Here is a 24,862-nt window from a genome sequence, read left to right as displayed (position 1 = left end):
ACACGTGGAGCGACTAGGTCCACGTGCTGAGACTACCGAAGGCCACATGCCTACAGCCTGTGCTCCAGGATGGAGAAGCCACGGCAGTGAGAAGCCTGAGTCCCGCAGCGAAGGGTAGGGAAAAGCCACTCGCCACAGCTAGGGAAAAGCCACTCGCCACAGCTAGAGAAAAGCTCTCACAGCAGTAAAGACCCAGCAGAGACAAAAATAGAAAAATAAGATAAATAAGTAGCCTCTGGGACTTGTGACTGGCATCTGAAGTGGGGGCTGTCCTGTGGGGTCTCTGCTTAATTCCAGGTACATAGTGTCAGAAGTGAATTGAATTGTTGGACACACCAGTGGATGACGGAGAACTGGAAAGCTGCCTTCAGTCAGAAGTTGTGCTAGGAAAAAAGACCGCACCCATCGACTCTGCTTCGTGGCATGCGCTGGACACTTCCCGCTGCCCTTTCGGCTGGGAGCCACACCCGGATCCCACAGCCAGACTGACCACAGAAGGTCAGCCCTCATCTGGGCAGCAGTTGACTCACCTGCTGACTCAACTGTCCCTCTGGGTGTGGCTGCTGGAGGTGCTCAGGACCAGCCAGATAGCACGCCCCATGCCTGGCCCTATGTCCTCGCTCTTAGCCCTCTGGCTCAGAAGTCCAGGGGCTGGAGGGACTTCCCTGGAGGTCCAGTGGCTAAGACTCCAAGCAGGGTGCCCGGGTTCGATCCCTGGTAGATCCCACGCAACTAAGAGTTCACATGTTGCAACTAAAGATTTCACATGTTGCAACTAAGACCCGATGCAGCCAAATAAATTTTTTTTTTTTTTAAAAAAAAGGAAGTCCAAGGGCTGGAGAAGACTGGCCAGGAAGCCTGTACCCCTGCCACCTGCACCCCGCCCCCACTGCTGCACCCAGTGGGGTGCCAGACAGATGGTCCCCTTCTTCCTTCCACTGAGCTCCTGTGTGCTGGGCACCCCACATCTCAGGCTGGGTTTCCTCAGAAGCAGAGCCTGAAACAAGGATTTAAGGCAACGATCCCAGGGAACTAGGACACAAATGGAAAGGAAGCCAACAGGGGTGCATGGAAGAGCAGCCTCCAGCCGAGGGCAATGGGGCTCCAGTTCCAGTAGGGACGCCAGGGAGAGGCTGGAACACAGCTCAGATGGTGTGCCCGCGGCCAGGGGGCTAAGGCAATTATTCCCAAACTCTTTTCCTTACTTGGCAGGGGGCTGCTCCCGTGGGAGACCCGGGTTCGATCCCTGGTTTGGGAAGATCCCCTGGAGAAGGGCATGGCCACCCACTCCAGTATTCTTGCCTGGAGAATCCCATGGACAGAGGAGCCTGGCGGGTGACGTCCATGGGGTCGCAAAGAGTCAGACATGACTGAGCGACTAACACTTTGATTGCTCCTGTGGAGTTAACTCCCAGCTTTGCTGGCCTGACCCATCCGCAGCCTGGGCTGGCAGAGAAACCTCGGGTCCTGAAGCACCCTCGGAACCCGTATGTGCCAAGGGGAACCTGTATGTTCCAAGAAGACAGGTGCACTAATACCACTCCAGTACACTCTGCCCAGGGAGAAGACCACCAACCAAAGGAGGTCAGTCCTCAAGTGGGGACGCACGCAAGGCCAGAGGTAGGCATAACCCAGGCAGGTAAAAGCAAAGGCTAAAGTCGCTTCTAGAGCAGTGCTGACCAGCAGAGACATAATGGAACATAACAGGACTGCATGTAGTTTTAAATTTTAGGGGACTTTGCTGGCAGTCCAGTAGTTAGGACTCTGTGCTTCTACTGCAGGGGGCCCAAGTTTGATTCCTGGTCAGGGAAATAAGATCCTGAAAGTCAAATGTCACAACCAAAAAGAAAAAGTTTAAAATGTTAGATTACTGAATTTTAAAAGTAAATTCATTTTAATAATGTTACTTAGTCTAATATATCCAAAATATCACTGCAACATGTAAACAATAGAAATTATTAATGATGTAGTTGGTACCTTTTTTTTTTTTCTACAAAGTCTTTGAAAACTGGTATATTTCATACTTCAGGATATCTCAATTCAGACCAGCCACATTTCCAGTGCTTAGTAGCCCGCATGTGACTAGTGGCCACCCTACTGGACGTCACAGTGTTTGAAGCAAAAATGAAAAGCACCAACTCCAGGCTGGACTACAAATTGCAACAATGGCTTGCTAAGGCACTGAGACTAAAATCTGAGCCCGTTATGGGCTTCCCAAGTGAGGCTAGTGGTAAAGAACCCGCCTGCCAATGTATGAGACGTTAAGAGATGTGGGTCCGATCCCTGAGCCAGAAAGATCTGCTGGAGGAGGAAATGGCAACTCACTTCAGTATTCTGGCCTGGAGACTCCCACGGACAGAGGGGCCTGGTGGGTTACAGTCCATCGGTTTGCAAAGAGCTGGACTCTATTGAGCAACTGAGCACACACATGCACACACACAGACACAGCTGATGAATATGGCCTGGAGTCATCCCAGAAGCAAGTCGGGATGTAGCTGGCTGCTGGGAGTGTGCCGGAGGTTCATGTTAAAAGCCAAAGCAGAACAAAGACTCTAGAACACCTGCTAAGAAAGATGGTTTGAGCTTAAGCTACTGGCTGTCCCCACCTCCAGTGACCTGGTTAGTGGGGTGGCCCTTGCATTCTGGCCTCCCAGCATCCAGCACTGTCCTTCGGTTTCCATGGTGATGACCCCTCTCCAGGTCTGCAGGTGGTCACGTGACATAGGCCTGTATGGTCCGAATATCCCAACACCTTGTCCACAGTGATTGGGACAAGGGACCCAGGTTGAACCAATGGACACCAAGCCAGGGATTTTGCTAGCATTTCTCGAAAGACAAGCTTTGGATCTCAGATAAACTGGTAGTTGTCAGACAGGTGCTTCTGGAAGCTGCAATGTGAGAACCTGGTCTGTGGCTCAGGAATCTAACAGTCAATTACCTTTCTGCTGATGAAGAGGCAGCGGCAAGGGAGAGCAGGGCAAGTAGCCTGCAGCCAGGCTTGTTAATGACCTGTCTGCCGTCGCTCTGTAAACCTTTACTTTCGTGGCTCAGCCAGAAACAGTCGCTTGGCAAGCACATTTTTCACTTTGGAAGCTATGCTGCTGTTGCCGTGGTTATCGATTCCGAGGAAAACCTGTGTAGTTGTTTATGAGCATCAAACCCCAAATATTTGCAGAGAACCCCTTTCAGGAGGTTTTGGCACTACGATAACCCACACAAAATGTTCTACATCTCAGACTTCTTTTTTTCTTTAAACAGAGAGAATTGTTCTCTACTCAAATCTGTAAAATGCATTAGCTCATAGTTTCCATTTTAAACCCAAATCAAATCAACTTTAATATGGACTGGGTATCTGAGGCTGCTGTTTCCCCAAAGATTACATTTGTAAGTCCTAACATTTTGGAGGGCCCAGCAAGGAGAAACATGAAAACAGAGACTGAGATCCATCAGAAAAGCCCAGGTCCCATCCAACGTTCAATCACCTGTATACACATTCAAGTACCGCCTCGCCTGTGAAAGGACTCCGCAAATAACAGGCCTAGAACTGGTATTTTATGTTCACGATTGGGTTGGTTTTTTTTTTTCTTTTGGCCACACCATGCGGCACATGGGATCCTATTAATAGTTCCCCCAAGCAAGGATTGAATTTCTATGCCCTGCGCTGGGAGCACGGAGTCCCAACCACTGGACCACCAGGGAAGTCTCCCATGATCGGCCAAACAGGGACCAGTGGTTTGATTTCAACAATCATATATATTCAGCACTTTCCTGGTGGTACACTAGATGAGAATCCGCTTGCCAACCCAAGAGGTCACGGGTTTGATTCCTGGTCTGGGAAGATTCCACATGCTGAGGGGCAACTAAGCCTGTGAGCCACGACTACTGAGCCCGTATTCTAGAGCCTGTGCTCCGCAACAAGAGAAGCCACCGCAATGAGAAGCCTACACAGTGCAACGAAGAGCAGCCCCTGCTCACCACAACCAGAGAAAACGGATGTGCAGCAACAAAAACCCAGAATGGCCAACAAGCTTTTAAATAAATTAAACTTTAAAAAACACTTTTAAAATGTGTTTTTAAACAATCATATGTATTTACTGAGCATCTACTATGTACCAGGCTTTATGCCAGGCACTGGGGTAACATTTGTGGATAAGCAGCCATCAGCATCGTGCCTTGTGGTCTGGTGGGGACCTCAGACACACACAAGTGAACAAATAGTTCCAGAGTGTCACAGTCCTGGGGAGAAAAGCTACAAGGTGTAACTAGAAGAGTAGGGTGGTGAGGAAAGGTCTGTCCAAGGAAATAGCATCCGGGCTGAGACTGCAGGATGAGAAGTCGTCACCCCATGGAGGAGCAGAAGCTGAGGGCTTGGAGGTGCAGGGAGAGGGGTCCTGCAGGCAGACAGATAGCATGAGTCAGAGGCCTGAGGCTGGACAGCACTTGCTGAGTGTGAGAACAGAAAGAGGTCGGCAGCTGAAGCCTGCTGAGCGGATGGGGTGAGGGCAGACGAGACATGCAGGCTAGGCACGGGCTGGATCATGCTGGTCACTACAGGCCATGGTAAGGAACCTGGGTTCCATTCAAAATAACGGGCAGGGAAGGCACTGGGGCCACAGATGCATTTTTTTCACAATAATTCTATCTATTCATTTTTGGCTGTGCTGGGTCTTCGTTGCTGCCAGGGCTTCTCTCCAGCTGCAGCGAGCGGGGCTGTCCTCTATGGGCTTCTCTTGCTGAGGAGCACCGACACTAGGGCACACGGCCTGCAGCAGCTGTGGCTCACGGGCTTAGCTGCCCCTTGGTATCCGGGATCTTCGCGGATCAAGGATCAAACCCGTGACTCCTGCCTTGGCAGATGGATTCCTTACCACTGAGCCACCAGGGAAGCCCCACAGATGGGTTTTAAGCAGGGGCACAGCAAGTTCTCATCCGGGAGGTGTGTGGAGAATAAGCCACGTTGGACATCCCAGGTTCGAGGTGCCTGCTAGATCTTCAAATGGAGACTTGAGTTCGGCACCTGGGATACTCAAGTCTGGAAGACAGAGGACAGACTCAGCTGGAGGCATAATTTGGAAGCAGTCAGCATACAGATGGTCTTCATGAACGTTCTGAGGCTGGCTGGAGTAAGAGAGCACCATTGAGAGACTGGAGAGAATCAGTCATAAGTGTTGGCAAAGACGTGGAGAACCAGAAACCCCTGTGCACTCTTGATGGGAAAATAAAATGGGACAGTTGCTGTGGTATGGTGGGTCCTCAAAAAAAATTACACATAGAATCACCACAGGACCCAGCAAATCCACCTTTGGGTGGAATTTCTTCAACCAACAGACACCAAGCATGGTCTCAAGGCATCGGAGCAGCCACGTCCACAGCAGCATTCTTCATAACAGTCAAAAGACAGAAACAGCCTAAGCACCCAGCAATGGACGACTGGATAAGCAAAATGGGGTATATACACATATTAAATACAATGGAATAGATGCAGCCTTTAAAAGGAAGGAAATTCTGACACATGGTACAAAATGGATGAAGCTTGAGGACATACACTAAGTGAAAGAAGCTAGTCACAAAACGACAAAAACTGCGGATTTACCTCAGTGAGATACATAGAGTCAAAGTCACAGAAACAGAAAGTAGAATGCTGGGTGCCCGGGGCTGGAGGAAGAACATAAACGGTGTGGGTGGGTGGGGAGGGGGGGCAGGGAGCTGTTGTTTACTGGGTACGGTTTCTGTTTTGCAAGATGAAAAGAGTTCTGGAGACGGATGGTGGTGACCGTTGCACAACAATAAGAATACTTAATAGCACTGAATGATATACTTAATAATCATTAAGACACTAAGTTTTATGTTTATGTGTATTTCAGCACAATTAAAAACATTTTTAAATACATAAACAAATAATGTTTTAAAAAGCATTCACAGGTACCAACCAGAGGAAATATATCAGCCTCACGGCTTTGGAAAAACTCTGGTTCTCTATCTATGTTGTTGCAGACTGGGTAGAAGGCATCCGGCGGCAGGAGGAGGGAACCGCAGAAACTCCATCTCGCTGATCATCAGAGCCTCCTGGAGGGGCACTTGCCTGGAAGTCCAGTGGTTAAGACTCCACGCTTCCAGAGCAGGGGGCATAGATTCAATCCCTGATTGAGGAACTAAGAGCCCATATCCCACAAGATGTGTGGTGCAGTCAAAAAAAAAAAAAGAAGAAAAGAAAAAAGAACCTCCTTGAGGGTCTGATTTTATACATCTGGGGGTGGAGTCAAGGGGATCTTTAATATTACAGAGTTCTGAACGGGACCCAGACTCAGGAGCCCCAAGCTAAAGCACTTGTTGTTCAGTCACTAAGTCGTGTCCAACTCTTTCCAACCCCATGGACTACAGCACGCCGGGCTCCCCTGTCCTTCACTATCTCCCAGAGTTTGCTCAAATTCACATTCATTGAGTTGGTGATGCCATCCAGCCATCTCGTCCTCTGTCACCCCATTCTCCTCCTGCCCTCAATCTTTCCCAGCATCAGGGTCTTTTCCAGTAAGTCAGCTCTTCACATCAGGCAGCCAAAGTACTGGAGCATCAGCTTCAGTCCTTTCAGTGAATATTCATGGTTGATTTCCTTTGCTGCTGCTGCTAAGTCGCTTCAGTCATGTTCGACTCTGTGCGATCCCACAGACGGCAGCCCACCAGGCTCACAGACGGCAGCCCACCAGGCTCACCCGTCCCTGGGATTCTCCAGGCAAGAACACTGGAGTGGGTTGCCATTGCCTTCTCCAATGCACGAAGGTGAAAAGTCAAAGTGAAGTCGCTCAGTCATGTCCGACTCTTTGCAACCCCATGGGCTGCAGCCTAGCAGTCTCCTCCGTCCATGGGAGTTTCCAGGCAAGAGTACTGGAGCGGGTTGCCACTGCCTTCTCTTTAGGATTCATTTTATATTATGCTGTTGTTCCCATCTTCTCATCTGGTTTGCAAACTTAAGTGGAGTGACTGTGCCTTACATCTACTGTGAGAATCTAAATCACTTGTGGAATTTTTTTTTTTCCAGACTATGGATGCCTGGGACCTACCACACATCAATTAAATCAGCATCTCCAGACATCTTGTGATTTTCCAAAAGCTCTCAGAAGGGACTCTGATGCATTCTCCTATATTGACACCTCCTGCTCTGTGGCTAACAGTGCTTCAGGGAGAGGCTTAGTGTTTGCTGAGTGACTCATAGAATCAAGTCCTTTGCATAAGACATCAAAAGGGAAAATCTGTGGTGCTTCACTTGTTACTTATTCTAAATATTTTTCTGTGGCTATTTTCTACATAATTTAGATCACGTGATCAATAATAATAACAATCAGCACCTCATATATGCCAGGTGCCAATCGTTTGTTTCCCATGTATTATTATTTCATTTAATTCTCAATCTTATATCTAAAGAAGGTACTGTTATTATCTCCATTTTACAGATGAGGAAACTGAGGCCCAGGGAAATTCAGCCACTTCCTCAAAAATAAAATTTTCTTTTATTTACATGGCATTTACATCATGAGCATTCTCATAACCTTTAAAAAGTGACCATTATCTTCTTCTTAATGGCTGTATCACTGGTTTTCATTGTTTTACCCTATTATTATTTTTTTAATCATTTTGCCCTAATTTGGTAACTCATTTCTCACAGTAAGGCAGGTCTTTGTCTTGGTTGCCACTGGTTACCATTTTAATGGCTTCCCTGACGGCTCAGTGGTAAAGAACCCAATTGCCAGTGCAGGAGATGCGGGTTCAATCTCTGGGTTGGAAAGATCCCCTGGAGGAGGAAATGGCAACCCACTCCAGTAGTCTTGCCGGGGGAATCCCACAGACAGAGGAGCCTGGCGGGCTACAGTCCATGGGGTCATGAAAGAGTCAGACATTTTAAACTATACTGCAGTGGATATTTTTGTGCTGAAGGTATTTGCTATATTTCACAAAACTTTCCTTAGGAAAGATTATGGAAAGAATGTTCTGACGGTAAATGGCATTAAACACTGAACAAAAGTCTTTATTAAGGCGATTGTGCTGAATGAGCTGGGTCAAGGCCATCTCCAGAGACGTGTTACATGCCTGGCCTAACTCCTACCAGCTCACACCAAACACATACTGCGGGCCAGGGGCGTGTGAACGCTTTACAGATCTGATCCACCTGGTCCTCACAAGACCCGGGAGGGAGGCACAGTGAGATGCCTGAGGCAGAGAAACGCCAAGAAATGAATCCAGGCTCACAGGACCAGCCAAAGCAAAGCCAGGACAGGAATCCACAGCTCCTACCACCAGGCTGGGCCTCACAGGCAACGCAGGTGCTCCATGACCACCCCGAGAAACTACAGCTAACGAGAGTGATAGGAATGAGCCCTGTCCATCAACTCGACCACACAGGAGACGTCTCACCTCCCAGGCCAAAATCCACACACAGTCACTCAGAGCAACACAGGGTTCCTGCCCTAAAGGCATAGACCCTTCAGATGCAGAGAGAAAGTGGAAAAAAGGGGCCAATTAACCTTGACCCAGGACCCACTCGGAACCTTTGTAGCTGCTTTACAATTCAGGGGTCCCCAACCTCATGCTCTCAGGTGGAACTGATGTAATAACAGTAATTAAAAGTGTACAAGAAATGTAATGTGCTTGAACCATCCCCCAAACCATCCCCCACCCCCACACCCGGGACATGGAAAAACTGTCACCCACAAAACCTGTCCCTAGTCCCCAAAATGTTGGTGACTGCTACATTGTTTTATGTGTGTGTGTGTGTGTGTGTGTGTGTGTGTGTGTGTGTGTGAGTGTGTGTGTGTTATGGGTTGATATTTGTTAATGTCCCATACCAGGGAACCAATGGAAGTGGGTTTATTTGGAAACAGGATCTTTGCAGATGTAACTAAGATGTATTAATAAATTAAAGATGAAGTCATACTGGAGCACAGCAGGCTCTTATTCCCATAAGACTGGTGTCCTTGTAAGAGAGAGGAAGACAGACACAGAGGGAGAGGCACATGGAACAACCCAGGCAGAGACGGAAGCAACGCAGCTGCAAGACAACGAACACCAACGACTGCCGGCCAAGCCCAGACGCTGGAAAGAGGCAAGAAGAAGTCTCCCCCAGAGGCTTCAATACCCTTGGTTTTGGACTTCGGGACTCCGGAAGTGTGAGACAACACGTTTCCACTATTTTTTGAGCCATCAAGTTTGTGGTACTTTTGTTATGGCAGCCCTAGGAGATGAATACAATATTTTAAAAAATGTATTCATTTATTTATGGCTGCACTGGGTCTTCCCTGCTGCACATGGGCTTTCTCTACTCATGGTGAGCAGGACCATTCTAGTTGCAGTTCTCGTCGAGGTGGCTCTTCTTATTGTGGAGCACAGGCTCTAGGGTGCGCAGGCTCAGTAGCTGTGGCTCACAGGCTTATCTGCCCTGTGGCATGTGGGATCTTCCCGGACCAGGGATCGAACCGGTGTCCCCTACACTGGCAGGCAGATTCTTTTCCACTGAACCACCCAGGAAGTCCAATGAACACAATATTGCCTGGTCTGTTAACTCCATCAAGACAGAAACTAGGGACTTCTCTGGCAGTCCAGCAGTTCAGCTTTCACCTTCCAGGGCTTCCCTGGTGGCTCAGTGGTAAAGAATCCACCTGCCAGGGCATGGGACCTGAGCAACTAAGCCCAGGGGGACTACTGAATCCATGCTCTAGAGCTGGGGCGCGGCAACTACTGAAGCCTCATGTCCCAGAGCCCGAGCTCCATACCAAGAGAAGGCACGACAGCGAGAAGCCTGCACACTGCAACTAGAGTAGCCCCCACAACTAGAGAAAAACTCTCATACAGCCCCAAATAAAAATAAATACATACACTTACTTTTTAAAAATAAAGACGTCACCGTCCAATGCAGAGGGTGTGGGTTCGATCCCTGGTCAGGGAGTTAAGAACCCACATGGCTCATGGCCAAAAAACCAAAAGCACGAAACAAGCAATACCATGACAAAGTCAATAAAGACTTTTTAAAGTCTTTTTGATGGTCGACATCAAAAAATCTTTTTTTAAAAAAAGCTATACTTTGTTCATCTTGGAACCCCAAACACGGAAACAGTCCCCGGCTAGTAGAAGGTACTCAGAAAGTGTTTGTTGGGTGAGCCAGAGAAAAAATTAATAAAGTATAAACTCAGGAGGAGGAGGAACTAAGTCTTTTATCTCTATGAACACATCAGAGCAAATGAGGTGCTCAATAAATGTTTGAAGAATGAGTAAGTGTCTTTAAATAAATAAATGATAAGCCCAGGAAGGTTCTGCAATGAGTCCTACTCATCTATTTCCCCAGGACTCGGCAGCGAGTGTGGAACACAGCATCTCCTTAATAAATTTTGGAGCGAAGGGGAAAAAAAAAATGAAGAGAAAGATGGGAGCGAAGGAAAGCAGACCAAGATCATACTTTCCCAACTCTGGGTCTAGGTAGGAATTTCCTTCCTGCATGCATCTAACTGAGGAATGGCCAAGGTCATGAAATAAGCAGCTGGATTTTAAACAGCTTCAATTATACAGAAAGGGCTTTCACAGTCCTTTGAATATAATTCACCTCCCCCTCCTTGAATATGTTTTTTTCTAAACACTTGAATATTGTTATTCTAAAACACATTGCTTTGTCTTTCACATGAACTTGAACATTGTTTTTCTGAAACGCGCTTCCTTTTCTTTCACATCCAGAAATCATAAGGCTTCCCAACCCTTCCAACAATGTCAGAAATGCACCTCTGAGTTGAGAGGTCAGCGCTTCTGCGTTCAGCTCCAAGGACACATTTCCCGTCTCTGTGCTGGATTCAGCCTGACCCCTACCCTGCGGCCAAAAAGGGACATCAGCTGGGCTCAGGGAAATTCAGTTCGGGCTGACAGCCCGCGGCCTGAGGAGGACAGGGCGTCTGCCTCGACCTCTGCAAAGGCAAAGGCGGGGAGGGAGGGAGAGACGCAGAGGTTCGTCCTGGGCTTGGCTTGGAAGGGTCTAACGTTTAGGTCAGTTCATTTCTACACATGGAGAAAAATCCTGAAAATAAGGCCAAGTGATTCCCACTGCCGGCTCAGAATTCAGTGACACTGCCATTTGCTACTCCCGCCCTCCTGGTGCTATTTGGGGTGAAAAAAAGGAACATCTTGTTCTTCCTTCCTCTGGACTTGAACTTTCCCAGGGATGACAACTGCTCAGTTGTGGAGCATGATTTTATTCATCCATTCCTTCATTTATTTTTTAAAAAATATTTCTGTACTTGGGTACACTGGGTCTCAGCTGAGCCAAGTGGGATGTAGTTTCCTGACCAGGGATGGAACCCAGACCCCCTGTATTGGAAGTGAGCAGTCTTCCTGTATTGGAAGTGCACAGCCGTAGTCACTGGATCACCAGGGAAGTTTTACTTCATTTATTTTTTATTCTGTATGAATATACATAATATATAAGAGGCCCCTGGACTCAAGTCCTGGTACATATAGAGAAACTCTGCATGTGTGCATGCTAAGTCGCTTCAGGCATCTCTGAATGAATCATCTTTGTGACCCTGTGGGCTGTAGCCCACCAGGCTCCTCTGTCCATGGGATTCTCCAGGTAAGAATGCTGGAGTGGGTTGCCATGCCCTCCTCCAGGGGACTCTTCCGACCCAGGGATCGAACCTACAGCTCCTGCACTGCAGGCAGATTTTTTTTACCACTGAATCACTGGGGAAGCCTATAGAGAATCTCTGCTCCTGGGCATTTTCCCTCTGTATACTGAACTCCAGAGCTCCAGCACTTGTCTGCTCCATGAGACGCCAGGTGTAGGTCAACGACTGTCACAGTGACAAGCAAGGAAAAGAAAGGCTGACCCCTTCTCAGAGCCGGTTAGCAGGAAAGGCAAAGAACTGCTTTATGTGTTTTGATGTAGCCCTGACTTGGTCAGCTTAAGCACGGACATGGGGACTTTCCACCCTATCAAAGCAGTCAGTTGAGACGGAGATCACTGTTATTTTATCAGACACAGGACTGTGTGGTTGGATTAGTTTCTGTGACCTTCCTGTGGCCCCAGGGCATCTCACGCTGAGCCTAAGCCAGTAGCTGTCCATGTGAATGATTTTTTAAAAATATTTATTTATTTAGGCTGCGCCAGTGCTTAGTTGCGGCACACAGGATCTAGCTCCCGGACTAGGGATGGAACCTGGGCCCCTGCACTGGGAGCATGGAGTCTTAGCTACTGGACCACCAGGGAAGTTCCAGTCTGTATAATGTTCATCTTCCCTTTTCCCCTAGACAGAAAGCCCCATGAGCCTAGGGCTGAGTTACACTGCTGCTTACGCTGAGCACAGTTCCTGGCACCTAAGTAATAAGAATCTATATATGTTACATGAAAGAGTCAACAAACAAACAAATAAATGAAAAGAAGCAATGGTGTTGGGCTTTACATTATTATTAAAAAGAGTGGTGGTTTAGAATCAGGTTGGGTTTTGTTTCACTCACGGTCTATCACTTATCTGCTCCATGAGATGTTGATTGAAATAGACAACAAACGCATAACATGGTCTATGTCATCAAACTACCAGTCGAAGAATTTTGACATCCAGGTAATCAGCACCCAGAGCACTCGCAGAATCTCAGAAGCTGCCTTATGCTCCCTACAGGTCACTCACTCTTCACCGACCCACTCAAAGGTGAACCACTATCCTGCAAGACGCATGCATCTGACATGTTACTATCCTCCCTGACTCTCATCTTCACACGGGGAACATGAGTAACACTTACCATGCCACGAGCATAACATTTCATATACGTATGGGCAATACTTGGCAGCAACAGTCACTGTTTGAACAGTAGTAATAGTAGTAGTAACAGAACCAGTGACAGCAGATGTGATAGGAGGAGCAGGAGTTGCAAGAATAGAAGCAGCAGCAATGGCAACAGCAGAAGCAGTAATAGTGGTAACAGAGGCAGTGTTATTAAGAGTAGAAGCAGCAGTGGCAGGAACAGCTAACACTCATACCACACAGGGCGTTCTAGATACTGGTCCAGGGGCTGTACCTTAATTCAGCTAATGCTCAAAGCAATCCTTATAAACACAGATAAAATAGGGTTTTACAGATAAAGAAACTGAACTTAAAGGCACAGAAGATAAGCACAGATAAAAGCACAGCAGTTAAGTAGCTTTCTCAAGGTCACAGAGAGTGTCCTAAATCCAGGATTTTAATACCAGCAGTCTGGCCACAGAGTCTGTCCTCTCAAGAGAACTCTCTTTTTAATAAATACTTGCATAGCAAAGAAAGATCTGTCCTCCAATATCTGTTCTCTTTCTTTGGTCTCATAATCATCTTCCATTTTCGTAAGCAGGTAGTCTTGCAGAAGAAAGATCACATTTCCCAGCCTTCCTTTCAGTTAAGTATAGCTGAAGGACTAAATTCTGGCCAACAGAATATAAGCAGAAGCAGTAGATGTGATACCCAGAAGCATCCTTAAAAGACGAGGCCTGCCTGCCCACTTCAGTATTCTTACCTGGGAAATCCCATGGACAGAGGAGTCTGGCAGGCTGCAGTCCATGGGGTCGCAAGACATGACTTAGAGACTAAACAACAACATGGATTTGTCAGTTTCTGTTATGTAAGTATTGTAAGAAGTTAAATAATTAAAAAGCATTATTTGTGATTAAAAAAAAAAAAAAGAGGGCCTGCCTTTCTTCTTCCCTTCTTCCTGTTGGTAGATGTTATAGCTGGGACAGAAGCAGTCAGAATGGGCCATGAGGTGACCTTGGGGGGAATGGAGGCCCACACGGCAGAAAAACAAGAGAGGAAAAGTGTGGGTCTTTCACAGGTTGCTGTAGCAGCCCTGTAACTGAACTTTTAGGTAAGAGATAAATATACTACTTCTGTTTTCTATTTAAGCCAATGTTCTTTTAGATTTTACATCATTCATAACAAAACCTAATCTTAAATAATGCACTCTTATAACAATTATAATTAATACTGAAACTGAAGAAGACTCTGCAGGATGTTCCCAGGGACAGACAAGACAGACACACACACACACACAAACACACACACACACCCTACCATGTTCCCTACCACTTGTTTCTATAAAGGCTTTAGCCTCCAAGGCCTTCCCCAAGATTCAAAGAGCAAATTTAATCAGAAAAATGAGAATATGCACAAAGAAAGCAGTGAAGTAAGACAAAATAATAATAATTTAGCCATAAGTTCTTCCTCAAGGGCTACAGGTAACATCCTGAGCCATATCCTTGAGCTGTTTTGCAGATACTGAAACCTCCACCAGGTGGAAGACGTTAACTGCAGGCTGACCACTAACATGTGTACCCCAGACTGGGGCTGGAAGCAAAAGGTTGATAGATGAGATTCCCCAAACACCACCCTGTTACCTTACCAGCAGCCAATCAGAGAACCATGCACAAACTGATCACACACCCTGTGACCCTCTCCTCACAAGTTTAGATCTCAAGCCCGTTCTCCTTGCTTGGTGCTCTGCAATAAAAGCTGTACTTTCCTTCGCCACAACCTGGTGTGAGCAGACTGACTTTGCTGTGTTTTGGGCGAGCAGACTCAGTTTGGTTTGGTAATAATATCACCTAAACAGATATCTCCAAAACTAATGTCACTTTCGTGTTGGATTCTTGATTTATAAAACAAAACAGAATAAAACATAATTCTGTAATAGTCAAACTATGAAAATCAGCAGGCAAAGTCTCATTTATCCTAGACGATGGTAACAACAGTCTCCCATTACTTCATGTCTGGGTCACATGAAAGCCTCTTAGGTTGGCCTCTCTGCCTCCAGCCTCTAACTTCTCCTCCACACTCAGGGCGTTCTTGTCTAACTATCTCTAAATATGACTTTCATCTTAAAAACTGGAATAATTACAATGCTCTACGCCCTTACATTACATGAGACACTTTCTTGTAGACCTTTTTTCCTAATCTCACAAAAACCTGAAACATAAATATTATTGCCCAGATTTCATAGATAAGAAAAAAGAACAGAGAAAGTCAGTGACTTGTCTGAGATCACAGCAAGATGGAGGCAGAGCAAGATTCAACCACCTGTCCAGCACCCAGTCTTTCCACCACTAAGCTGACTTCTGGGATATGCCAATCATAGCAGGTGGACCCCATGTTGATTCACCCTGGCAACTTAAAGATTCCTGGACTCTTCGTTTTCTTTGCTTACTCTTCATGGTTCTTCACAGACTGTCCAGTCCAATTTTTTTTTTTATCATCCACCAACACAAACCTCCACCCACTGAGGTTAGATGCCTTAAGATTCTATCATGTGGCTCTATGCCAGGTCCCAGTAGTCCCAGCTGCAAAATGGGGCAAATCATACCTCTACAAGAGCCAACACTGCGGGAGGAAAAAGACAAGAGACTTGGAATCAGGAACATTGGTTTCAAATCCAACCAGGCAAGATATGGCATATATGCACAATGGAATATTACTCGGCCATAAAAAGGAACGAAATCGAGTCATCTGCTGAGATGTCAATGGACCTAGAGTCTGTCATACAGAGTAAAGTCAAGCAGAAAGAGGAAAACAAATATCATATATTAACACATATACGTGGAATCTAGAAAAATGGACTTATTTCCAGGACAGGAATAGAGAGGCAGGGGTAGAGAAGAGATATGTGGGCATGGACAGGAGGGGTGGGGGGTCAGAGGCGGGGCGAGGAGGGGGACACACTGAGAGTGGCCCTGGCAGATACGCGTACAGCCAGTGGGGCCTGCTGCACAGCACAGAGAGCGCGGCTCAGTGCTCCACGACGCCCCAGCAGGGCCGGAGGGAGTGCCGGGAGGGAGGGGACACACGTGTACGCAGAAATGATTCACTTCGTTGTACAACAGAAACTAACACAACATTGTAAAGCAATTATACTCCAATCAAAAAGGAAAAATCCAGTCGGGCAAGCTGTCTATCTGTGAAGCGAATGCGGTAAACCCTTCCTGGTAGGATTATCAGGTGGACTGGATGAAATCGTATCTTTAAAGAGCCACTCGGCTAAACTAGCACTTATTACTGTTGACAGTGCTGCTCTGTTATCATTCCTGACTTCATTCAGGTCCCCACCGCCTTTCCCACGGCCCACAGGAGACACATCAAAAAGCCTGCCGTTCTACAAATGCCGAAGATCTGGTCACCACTAACATCCATGCTCGTGGTGTCTCTTGCAGGTTTCAGGGCTTGAGTCTGGTCAAATTCTGCATTTCAACCTCCCAAAAGCATCCCTCCACATTTCCCAGGCTGGGCTCTTTGGACCACTCACCGATTCCATAGCGAATCTCTTGATGAAAAACTGGAGAGCCTGGAGGCTGAAGATCTCATGTCTCAGCCGTCACATCAGAAAATTACCTGGATGGGGGAGCAAGAAAAAAAGGTGACAAGAGTCATACAGCAGGGCTTAGACAGAAGACATCGTCTCAGACCAACACGTGATTTCATCTGGAGGCCAGCACCCTTGTTAGGAATATTCCCACTCCACACTGGCCATCCAGGAATGGGAAGCAAGACAGCTGGGAAACCACTGTTTCAGCAATCCACTTTGGGGCTGACATCTCCATCAGTAAATGTGCGCAAGTGCTCTGGAATCCTTCCTGCATTCTATTTCTAGCTCTACGTTGGAGAGCAATTTACAAGTCATTAATATCTCCAGACCTGGGCTCCGAAATATGAAATTAAATTGTGCTGACAGGTACAGCAGACAGACAGACAGACAGCCACAGCTGTATGCCCACGGGGAAGTAGAAAAGTTCCCCCAGCCAAGGCAATCAACCCCAAGAAGGAGGCAGATATATACATGAATCTCTATATTTCAGGACAGCCCCTCTGAACCGGAGACAGGATTTTAATTAATTCATGCATACCAAAGCTTAATTAATTGCTGAGTGCACAGAGCACAGGAAGTCTGGGATTAAAAGTGTTACATAAGGGAACAGCTTCAATATTTTTGGAATGGAGGGGAAACAGAGGTGGTGGGTGTGAAAACAAGAGAAGTCAAAGGACCTGCTTGATTCTTCTCCAGTGATCCCTAGTTCAGAGTGGTAACTTCACCTGGGGCCAGAAACCCAGAACACACTTGAAGCACCATCTCCATTACTCCTGTATCCAACCCAGCCCTAAGTCACATGTCTCTTCCTAGGTATTTCTCAGCCTGTCCCTCTCTCTCTCCATCTCCACCGGCACAGCCCTGGACCAGAATCCATCATTCTCAAACTGGACGACTACACCTACCACTACCTCCAAACTGGTCTCCCCTCGTCACCATTTCTCCTCTGAAATCTGATCCCCTACACTAAAGCCAGGACAATCTTTTCCTTTTTATGTTTTAGTGTGCAGAATTTTATACAGACACAACAATAGAGATCCCCACTGCCCAGCCCCAATCACCATCGACTTATAATCCGTCCTACTCCATCCATACCCTAACCCCTCCGCTCTCCACACTGTTATTTAGAAGCAAGCTCCAGACATCTTATTTCAGTCATTAACATTACAGCATGTGTTGCTATATGTCTTTTACAAAAATGTAACAGCAATACCTTTACCACACCTAAAAAGATGATAATTCCTTGATATCACCCAATAGTCTCATAAATGTTTAATATGTTTTTTAACAACAACAAAAAAATCCCAGATCTGAATACAACTGGCTAATACCAGGTGGTGCTAGTGGTGAAGAACCTGCTTGCCAATACAGGAGACTCCGGAGATGCAGATTTGATCCCTGTGTAGGGACGATCCCCTGGAGGAGGGCCTGGCAACCCACTCCATTATTCTTGCCTGGAGAATCCCACGGGCAGAGGAGCCTGGTAGGCTACAGTCCATAGGCTCGCAAAGAGTTGGACACGACTGAAGCAACTTAACGCAATATTAAAAACAATTTAAAATACAAATCTGATCGTGTCATCTCTTCATTTACAGCTTAACATTCTTCAGTGGCTTCTCAGTGCTTCCAGATAAAAATCCATCAGCAGGAACTCCCCTGGAGGTCCAGGGGTTAAGAATCTGCACTTCCAGGGCAGGGAGCATGGGTTCTGTCCCTGGTTGGGAAACTAAGATCCCACATGACATGCGGTACAGCCAAAAATTTTTTTTAAATAAATAAAAGCAAAAAGAGCTCCCTAAAAAAAATTGTTTTAATATATATATATATATCATTTAACATACTCAGACTCCTACCCACCTCCTCCCTGACCTCACCTTGTCCACCCAGGCAGCTGGCTCACTGCTGCAACCACCCAACCTTCTTTCAAACCCTGCAACTTCCCACAGTCCTCCTACCTCAGGTCTTTTGTGCCTGCTGTTCCCTCTGCCTGTAAGGCTTCCTCACTGACTCTGCCTAGTTAATTCCTGTGCTTCTTTAAATCTTACTTCCTCAGGGAAACTCTTCCTACTCCTCTAGATTCGATCACAGGATTTATCTCCGTTTGTAACTCTACATTATTCACATGAGAACTGATTAACATCTGCTTTGATAGTAAGTCATGTGAGTACACAAGGACAATGTTTGGATTTTCTGGTTGCATCGCCAGACCACACAGTGGTGTCCAGCACAGTATTAATAAATATTTGTTGGATAAATGATCAAACTACTTTTTTCAACCTTAGATGCCAACGGTGATTGACTTCCTGAACTCTGAGTCATACATTTAAATTAGATGGGGAATTGACAGTCTTATCCTAAAATTGATATGGAAAAGCAATGAACTCAGGAGAGCCAAAACCATCTGGAGGACTCACATTTCCCAATTTCAAAGTGTCCTACCGGCCTCCCTGGTGGTGCAGTGGTTAAGAATCCCCCGGCCAATGCAGGGGACATGGGTTCGATCCCTGGTCCAGGAAGATCCCACAGGCTGTAGGGCAAATAAGCCCGTGAGCCACAACTACTGAGCTCACAAGAGTCTGTATTCTGCAACAAGAGAATCCACCGCAATGAGAGGCCCAAGCACCAAAACAGAGAGTGGACTCCGCTATGAAACTAGAAAAAGTCCATGTGCAGCAACAGAGACCTAGGACAGCCAAAAATAAGGAATTAAATAAAACCTACTACAAAGCGGGAATAATCAAGGCAGCGAGGTACAGGCATAGCATAAACATATACTGCCCCCCAGAATCACAGAGCATGATCTTTCCATAACATTCACCTCCTGACCACAACTTAACATGCTCTATGTACATGGAAAACAAGACCCTGTACTGGCCTCTCCCAGCCCACCTCTCATCTTACCTTCCCTTTGCTTTCCTTGCTCCACTCAAGCAAACAATTAAGGCAGTGTCTAGGCTGGATCATTTCTCCCATTCTTCACTCTCAATCTGAATTTCAATTATACATCCTTGCCCTTCAGCATGTGACTCTGCAGTCCTTCCCACCGTGGCGGTTGGTGGTTCTTTTCGTTCTTTCTCACTGGATTCTAGACTGGCCCACTGATGACTCATTTACAACAGAATTCGGACGGAAGCGACAATGTACTGCTCCCAAGTCTATCCCTTGCCCTCTGTGCTGTGCCATGAGGCGAGGTGGTGTCACTAGTCTCTTTCAACTGCTGCCTTTCAGTCTTGATCCTGCAGGGAACCCAATCTGAAGTCCAGCCCGAGCTAGCCAAGCCCCACCTAGATCAGCCAAATCACAACCGACTCACAGACCCACGAGTGTGAAAATAAACACTGGCTGTCAAGCAAGTCACTGCAGTTCTGCAGTTTTTGTTACTCAGCAAAACCTGACTGATACACATGGGAACACTAATTCATGGACACCAATGAGTATCAACGTGACTGGAAAAAAAGACACACACAGACAGCACAGGTGTGATAACAATCAGCAAAGCCGCCTCTTGAAGAAAACACACCTACTTGGTGCCAGTTTGACCCTGACAACAATCCTGCTGGGCAGACATCAGGCCAGCTTTATAGATGGAAACACAGGGGCTCAGAGATACGCAACAGTGTGTCCAGGTCAGTGTGTGGCAGAACTGGGATTCCAACCCAGGTTGTTGTCTGACTCACAAAGTCTAAGCCAGACTTTTTCTCCTTAAAAGAACTCAAAGATGCTGAGAGACCACTGTCACATGAGTCCCCGAGCATGTCACATGGCCCACCAATCCACCTCTGTCCTTGTTCCACTTTCTTGAATGGGTCTTCACAAAGGGGTGCAGGGACACGGTGAAAGGTCACTGGAATTAAACTCAAATGCCTTGAGTCGCAAGCCAGCTAGGCCCCAAGACAGAGCCTTGTCCTGGTCAGTGAGCTTCTTTGGCTGCCGGGTCCCTTGTTTGTGAAATGAGGTCACTATCCTAGCCTGGTTCAGTAGTAAAGAATCCACCTGCAGTGCAGAAGGAGACACAAGAGACATGGGTTTGATACCTGGGTCAGGAAGATCCCCTGGAGGAGGGCATAGCGACCTACTCCAGTATTCTTGCCTGCAGATTGCCCTGGACAGAGCAGCCTGGTGGGCTACAATCCATAGGGTCACAAAGAGTCAGACACGACTGAAGCGCCTTAGCACTCACATGCATCCTGGCCTGACCTACGTCACTAGACTGGCATGAACCCCCAGAGAGATGGTGTGTGAAACTGCTTTGACACCAAAGTCAGTTCACATCCTGCTTCCTCGACTCTGAGCTCACTTGCATTAGGTTAGCATCTACGTGTAGGTCAGTGTACAGCGCTCTGAAACCATTTATGCTTTGAGACTGATTGTTTCTTCAAACAGAGATTATTCCTTTCCAGTTATAAAGTAATCCAAGTCCATCAGTGAAAAATAATAAGGCATGAAAATAAAATATTTCAGTATCCCAACACCTAGAGAGAAATATTCACAGGATTTTTAAGGCTGTTTCCTTTCTGGGACTGGTTTTTGTAAGTCAAATAACTAGGGAACTACCAGCAACTTTAAAAAAAAAAATCCATATTCATTCATTCAAGGAATATTTGTTTTGGACCTACCACTCTTTGGCAGGGAAGACAAAGCCAAAAATAAAAAAATTCATAATCTCAAGGAACTAACATTCATTCATTCATTCTTTTTTTTTTTTTTTTGCTACAACGAACAGCTTGCAAGATCTTAGTTCTATAACCAGGGACTGAACTTGGGCCACGGCAGTGAAAGTGCCAAGTCCTAATCACTGACCTGCTGGAGAATCCCCACCCTCCCTTTTATTTTTCATCTAATCACAAATATTTTTTTGATCCAGAATTCTGACTCCATTCAAAGACTGGTGCTCACTTTTTTTCCTTTTCTTTTTTTTACTGAGATTCTTTTTAACTCCACAAATAAATGGAGCACCAACTATATACGCTGGGCACTTGCTAGTAATAATAATAATGGCAATTTCCTTGCTAGACCTTGTACTTTAACAGTTTGGTTTATAACTAAAAGTTGGCCCCTTAGAACAAATGCATCTGGGTTAGAAATCAGATAGTGCCTCTGTTATTTATTCTTTCGTACTTCGGTTTCTTCATCTTTAAAACTGGGATAATTGAAGTTCAAGCACCAAGCCAAACCGTAACCAGTAGTGGCGGTAGTAATAGTATCATCTTGTTTAATTCACACAACCATCCTACAAGAATCTGAAACTCACAGGTTAGGGAACTCTTCAAGAAGTCAGGCGCTTACTACTTTAGCACCTGGAGCCCAAGCCCACTGGGGACCCCATGAGAGATGGGAACACACCTCAAAATTGCCTCCCGGGGGTAAGGAAGCTGGGATATTTATGCACAAACTCCATGCCGCCCTGGCCGAGTACAGCCAGGGAATGGCCTCAGAGAGAGATGCAGGAAGCCGTTCCATGAAACAGGCACTGTCTGCAAGACCTTCCAGGGTGGGCTCAAGGATACAGGCAGGGAACACACAGCATCCGTAACTAGATGCTCGATAAATACACACCAGAGGAATGAATGAACGTGTGTTATCAACACCCTTGCTCTTCTCCATAACCTCTCCTTTCCCCCTGCCACCAGCGAAGGAAGATTTAGAGCAAGTACCTGCCAGAGTGAACCAGAACTCATTACCATCAAGCATCTTAATTTTTATCCACCCACGTTTCTGCTTTTTCCATTGAAATTCTATTTTGTGTCCTACAGTTTGTCATTCCAGACAGCAATTACTGCACGCCAGGCAGAAACAGGGACATAAATCATTGGGCACCTCAGCCCTTCTTTACTGCCAATCTCCAAATAGGTGTTGAGTTTTATTCAACAGAAGTGACTTCACCAATGTGGAGATTCATATCCTTTTATGGAGGACGTTGTGAACTGGAGTCACCTGCAGCTGACTACAGTTTGGACAGTTTCCTTTGTTCCCATAACATTCAGCAAACACTTATCCTATTTACTGATGAGACTCTTTCCTGTTTTGTAGCAATCATAGTTAGAAAACCAGGGATGGAAAGGAAATAGCCTGAGCACATATTTCTACCAATCTTCCTCTTATCTACTGGAAGCCTAGCTTGTCTATCCCCACTCAAAATGCCTTCTCCTTCAAGCAGCTTTCTCCAGAAAAGGGAACCCGCCTACACTGTTGGTGGGCATGCAAATTGGCACAGTCACTATGGAGAACACTGTGGAGGTTCCTTAAAAAATTAAAATAAGAGCTACTGTCTGAACCAGCACTCCCACTCCTGGGCATATATCTGGGGAAAACCGTAGTTCAAAAAGATACATGCACCCCAGTATTCAAAGCAGCACTATTTACAATAGCCAGGACATGCAAGCAATCTTCCATGGCCATCAACAGAGGACTGGATAAAGAAGATGTGGTGCATATATACACTGGAATATTACTCAGCCATAAAAAAGAAAGAAATAATGCCATTTTCAGCAACATGGATGGACCTAGAAATTTTCATATTGAGAGAAGTAAGTCAGACAGAGAAAGGCAACTATCACATGACATCACTTATGGTGGAATGTAAAAAGAAAAAGGGTACAAATGAACTTATCTACAAAACAGAAATAGAATCACAGATATAGAAAACAAACTTATGGTTACCAGGGGTTAACAGGGGAGGGAGGAATAAACGGAGAGATTGGGATTGACATATACACGTGACTATAAATAAAACAGAGAACTAAGAACCTACTGTATACACAGGGAAATCTACTCAGTACACTGGCTGGCTGGATTATAAACTAATGATGACTGTGTTAATGTCTTAGATCATGTTTCCTGGGTGGACTGCACACTAGGCCACAGTCAGGAGGCCAAGTTGGGTAGTCTAAGACCGCAGTCAAGCGGGTGCAGGGGGCCAGGGATACAGATGACAGAATAAACTCTCACAAGTGACCTAGTCTGGGTGTGAACAAAACGTAGGACCTGCCTCACAAACAATGAGCAAGTGCCTACTGCATGCCATGTCCCATTGGCAAGAGCTTCCTGTAAATGAGAGTCACCTGTTGGAAAATCCCTCCATTCAATTACTGGAAAAGTGTTTGTTAAGCTAAGTGCCAAGGATGTAATAATGGTCAGCAAAGGTGGCAGAGTGGTAAGGAATCCGCCTATCAATGCAGGAGACAAAAGAGATGAGGGTACGATCCCTAAGTCGGGACGATCTCCTGCAGGAGGAAATGGCAACCCACTCCAGCATTCTTGCCTGGAAAAGTCCATGGACAGAGGAGCCTAGTGGGCTATAAAGTCCATGGGGTTGCAAGAGAGTTGGGCATGACTGAGCAACTGAGGGCACACACACACACACACACACACACACACACACACACACACACACACACACACACACAGAGCAAAACAGACCCAGGCTCTGCTTAGAGCTCGTGGTTAAGAGAATCAGACCTTAACCAAACTACCTCCTGGGCAATGAGAAAAAGTGCTGGGTGCCATAGGAACCTATGCACTGCAGGTGAATAATAACTTCTCAGCATCTTAAAAAGTTGCACCCTGAGAACTGTGTGAATCTTAACATACGTGAATGCCAGGCAAACAAGCTCAGGGAGCTGAGAGGAGAACCACCGAGTAACCTTCAGAACTATGTGCAGGGGGCCTCACTCACCACAGTGCCTGCTCCTCACACAACACAGAAGCAGGTCCAACTCAGTCTGTGCCACCTCAAAATTTACACACTTCCTGGGGTCTCCTGGGAAGAACTGCAAGCGCGGCGTGTGAAGTCTGCGGGTGCCTAGGGTCTGTTGTGCTACCAACTGTTTTAACAGCACGACGCAGGTCCCTGCAAACAATTGCGTGTTTACCATCAGCAAGCACACTGAGCGCAGAGCCATCTGTGTGGCTGCCCCCCAGGCTCGCTGCGTAGGAAAAGGAGCAGCAGGCAGCCCTGCGCTGGGGGAATTTCCCAAGCGCTGGAAAGAGGACAGTCTTTGGAGCAGGAAAGCTTCCATTGAAGCACTGGTTCTCCCCGCTAACTGCTGCGCAACCCCAGGCCATGAGCTTCACTTCAGCAAGTCTGTGTCTTCTTCTGGAAAATGCGGATGGCAGCAGACACTGATGGTGCCCTACACACTGCCAGGGTGCCCACAAGTTCATGAACGTCCAAGTGCATCCTCTGGCAAGCAGCACTGGGACCTCCTGCCGGAGAATGTGCTCTCAATAGAAAAAGCTCTACACTGGGAAAGACTGAAGGCAGGAAGAGAAGGGGACGACAGAGGATGAGATGGTTGGATGGCAATTCCGACTTGATGGACGTGAGTTTGAGCAAACTTTGGGAGATGCTGAAGGACACGGAAGCCCGGCACGCTGCAGTCCACGGGGTCACAAAGAGTCAGACACAACTGAGCGACTGGACAAGTGCCAGAGAACTAATACTCTCAGATGTGGCCGTCACAAAAGGATGTGAGGAACACTAGCACACAGCAGATGTGTGATGGATAAACTCCCCTCC

At 46.5% G+C, this 24,862-nt stretch overlaps 1 protein-coding gene across 1 annotated transcript in view; it reads right to left on the bottom strand.

Annotated features, from left to right (window-relative positions):
- Positions 1-24,862, bottom strand: part of ASAP1 (ArfGAP with SH3 domain, ankyrin repeat and PH domain 1) — a 335,628-nt gene that overhangs the window by 287,685 nt on the left and 23,081 nt on the right. Inside the window, exon 2 of the mRNA XM_068983842.1 lies at positions 16,285-16,370. Within this exon, the coding sequence (XP_068839943.1) occupies positions 16,285-16,343 (59 nt within the window). The 5' untranslated portion in view covers positions 16,344-16,370. The remainder of the gene's footprint in view (positions 1-16,284; positions 16,371-24,862) is intronic.

Source organism: Capricornis sumatraensis, chromosome 11 (genome assembly GCF_032405125.1).
Source record: "Capricornis sumatraensis isolate serow.1 chromosome 11, serow.2, whole genome shotgun sequence".
Lineage (NCBI taxonomy): Eukaryota > Metazoa > Chordata > Mammalia > Artiodactyla > Bovidae > Capricornis > Capricornis sumatraensis.
The sequence above is the reverse complement of the archived record's forward strand: the minus strand, read 5'-3'. Positions and strand labels throughout refer to the sequence as shown.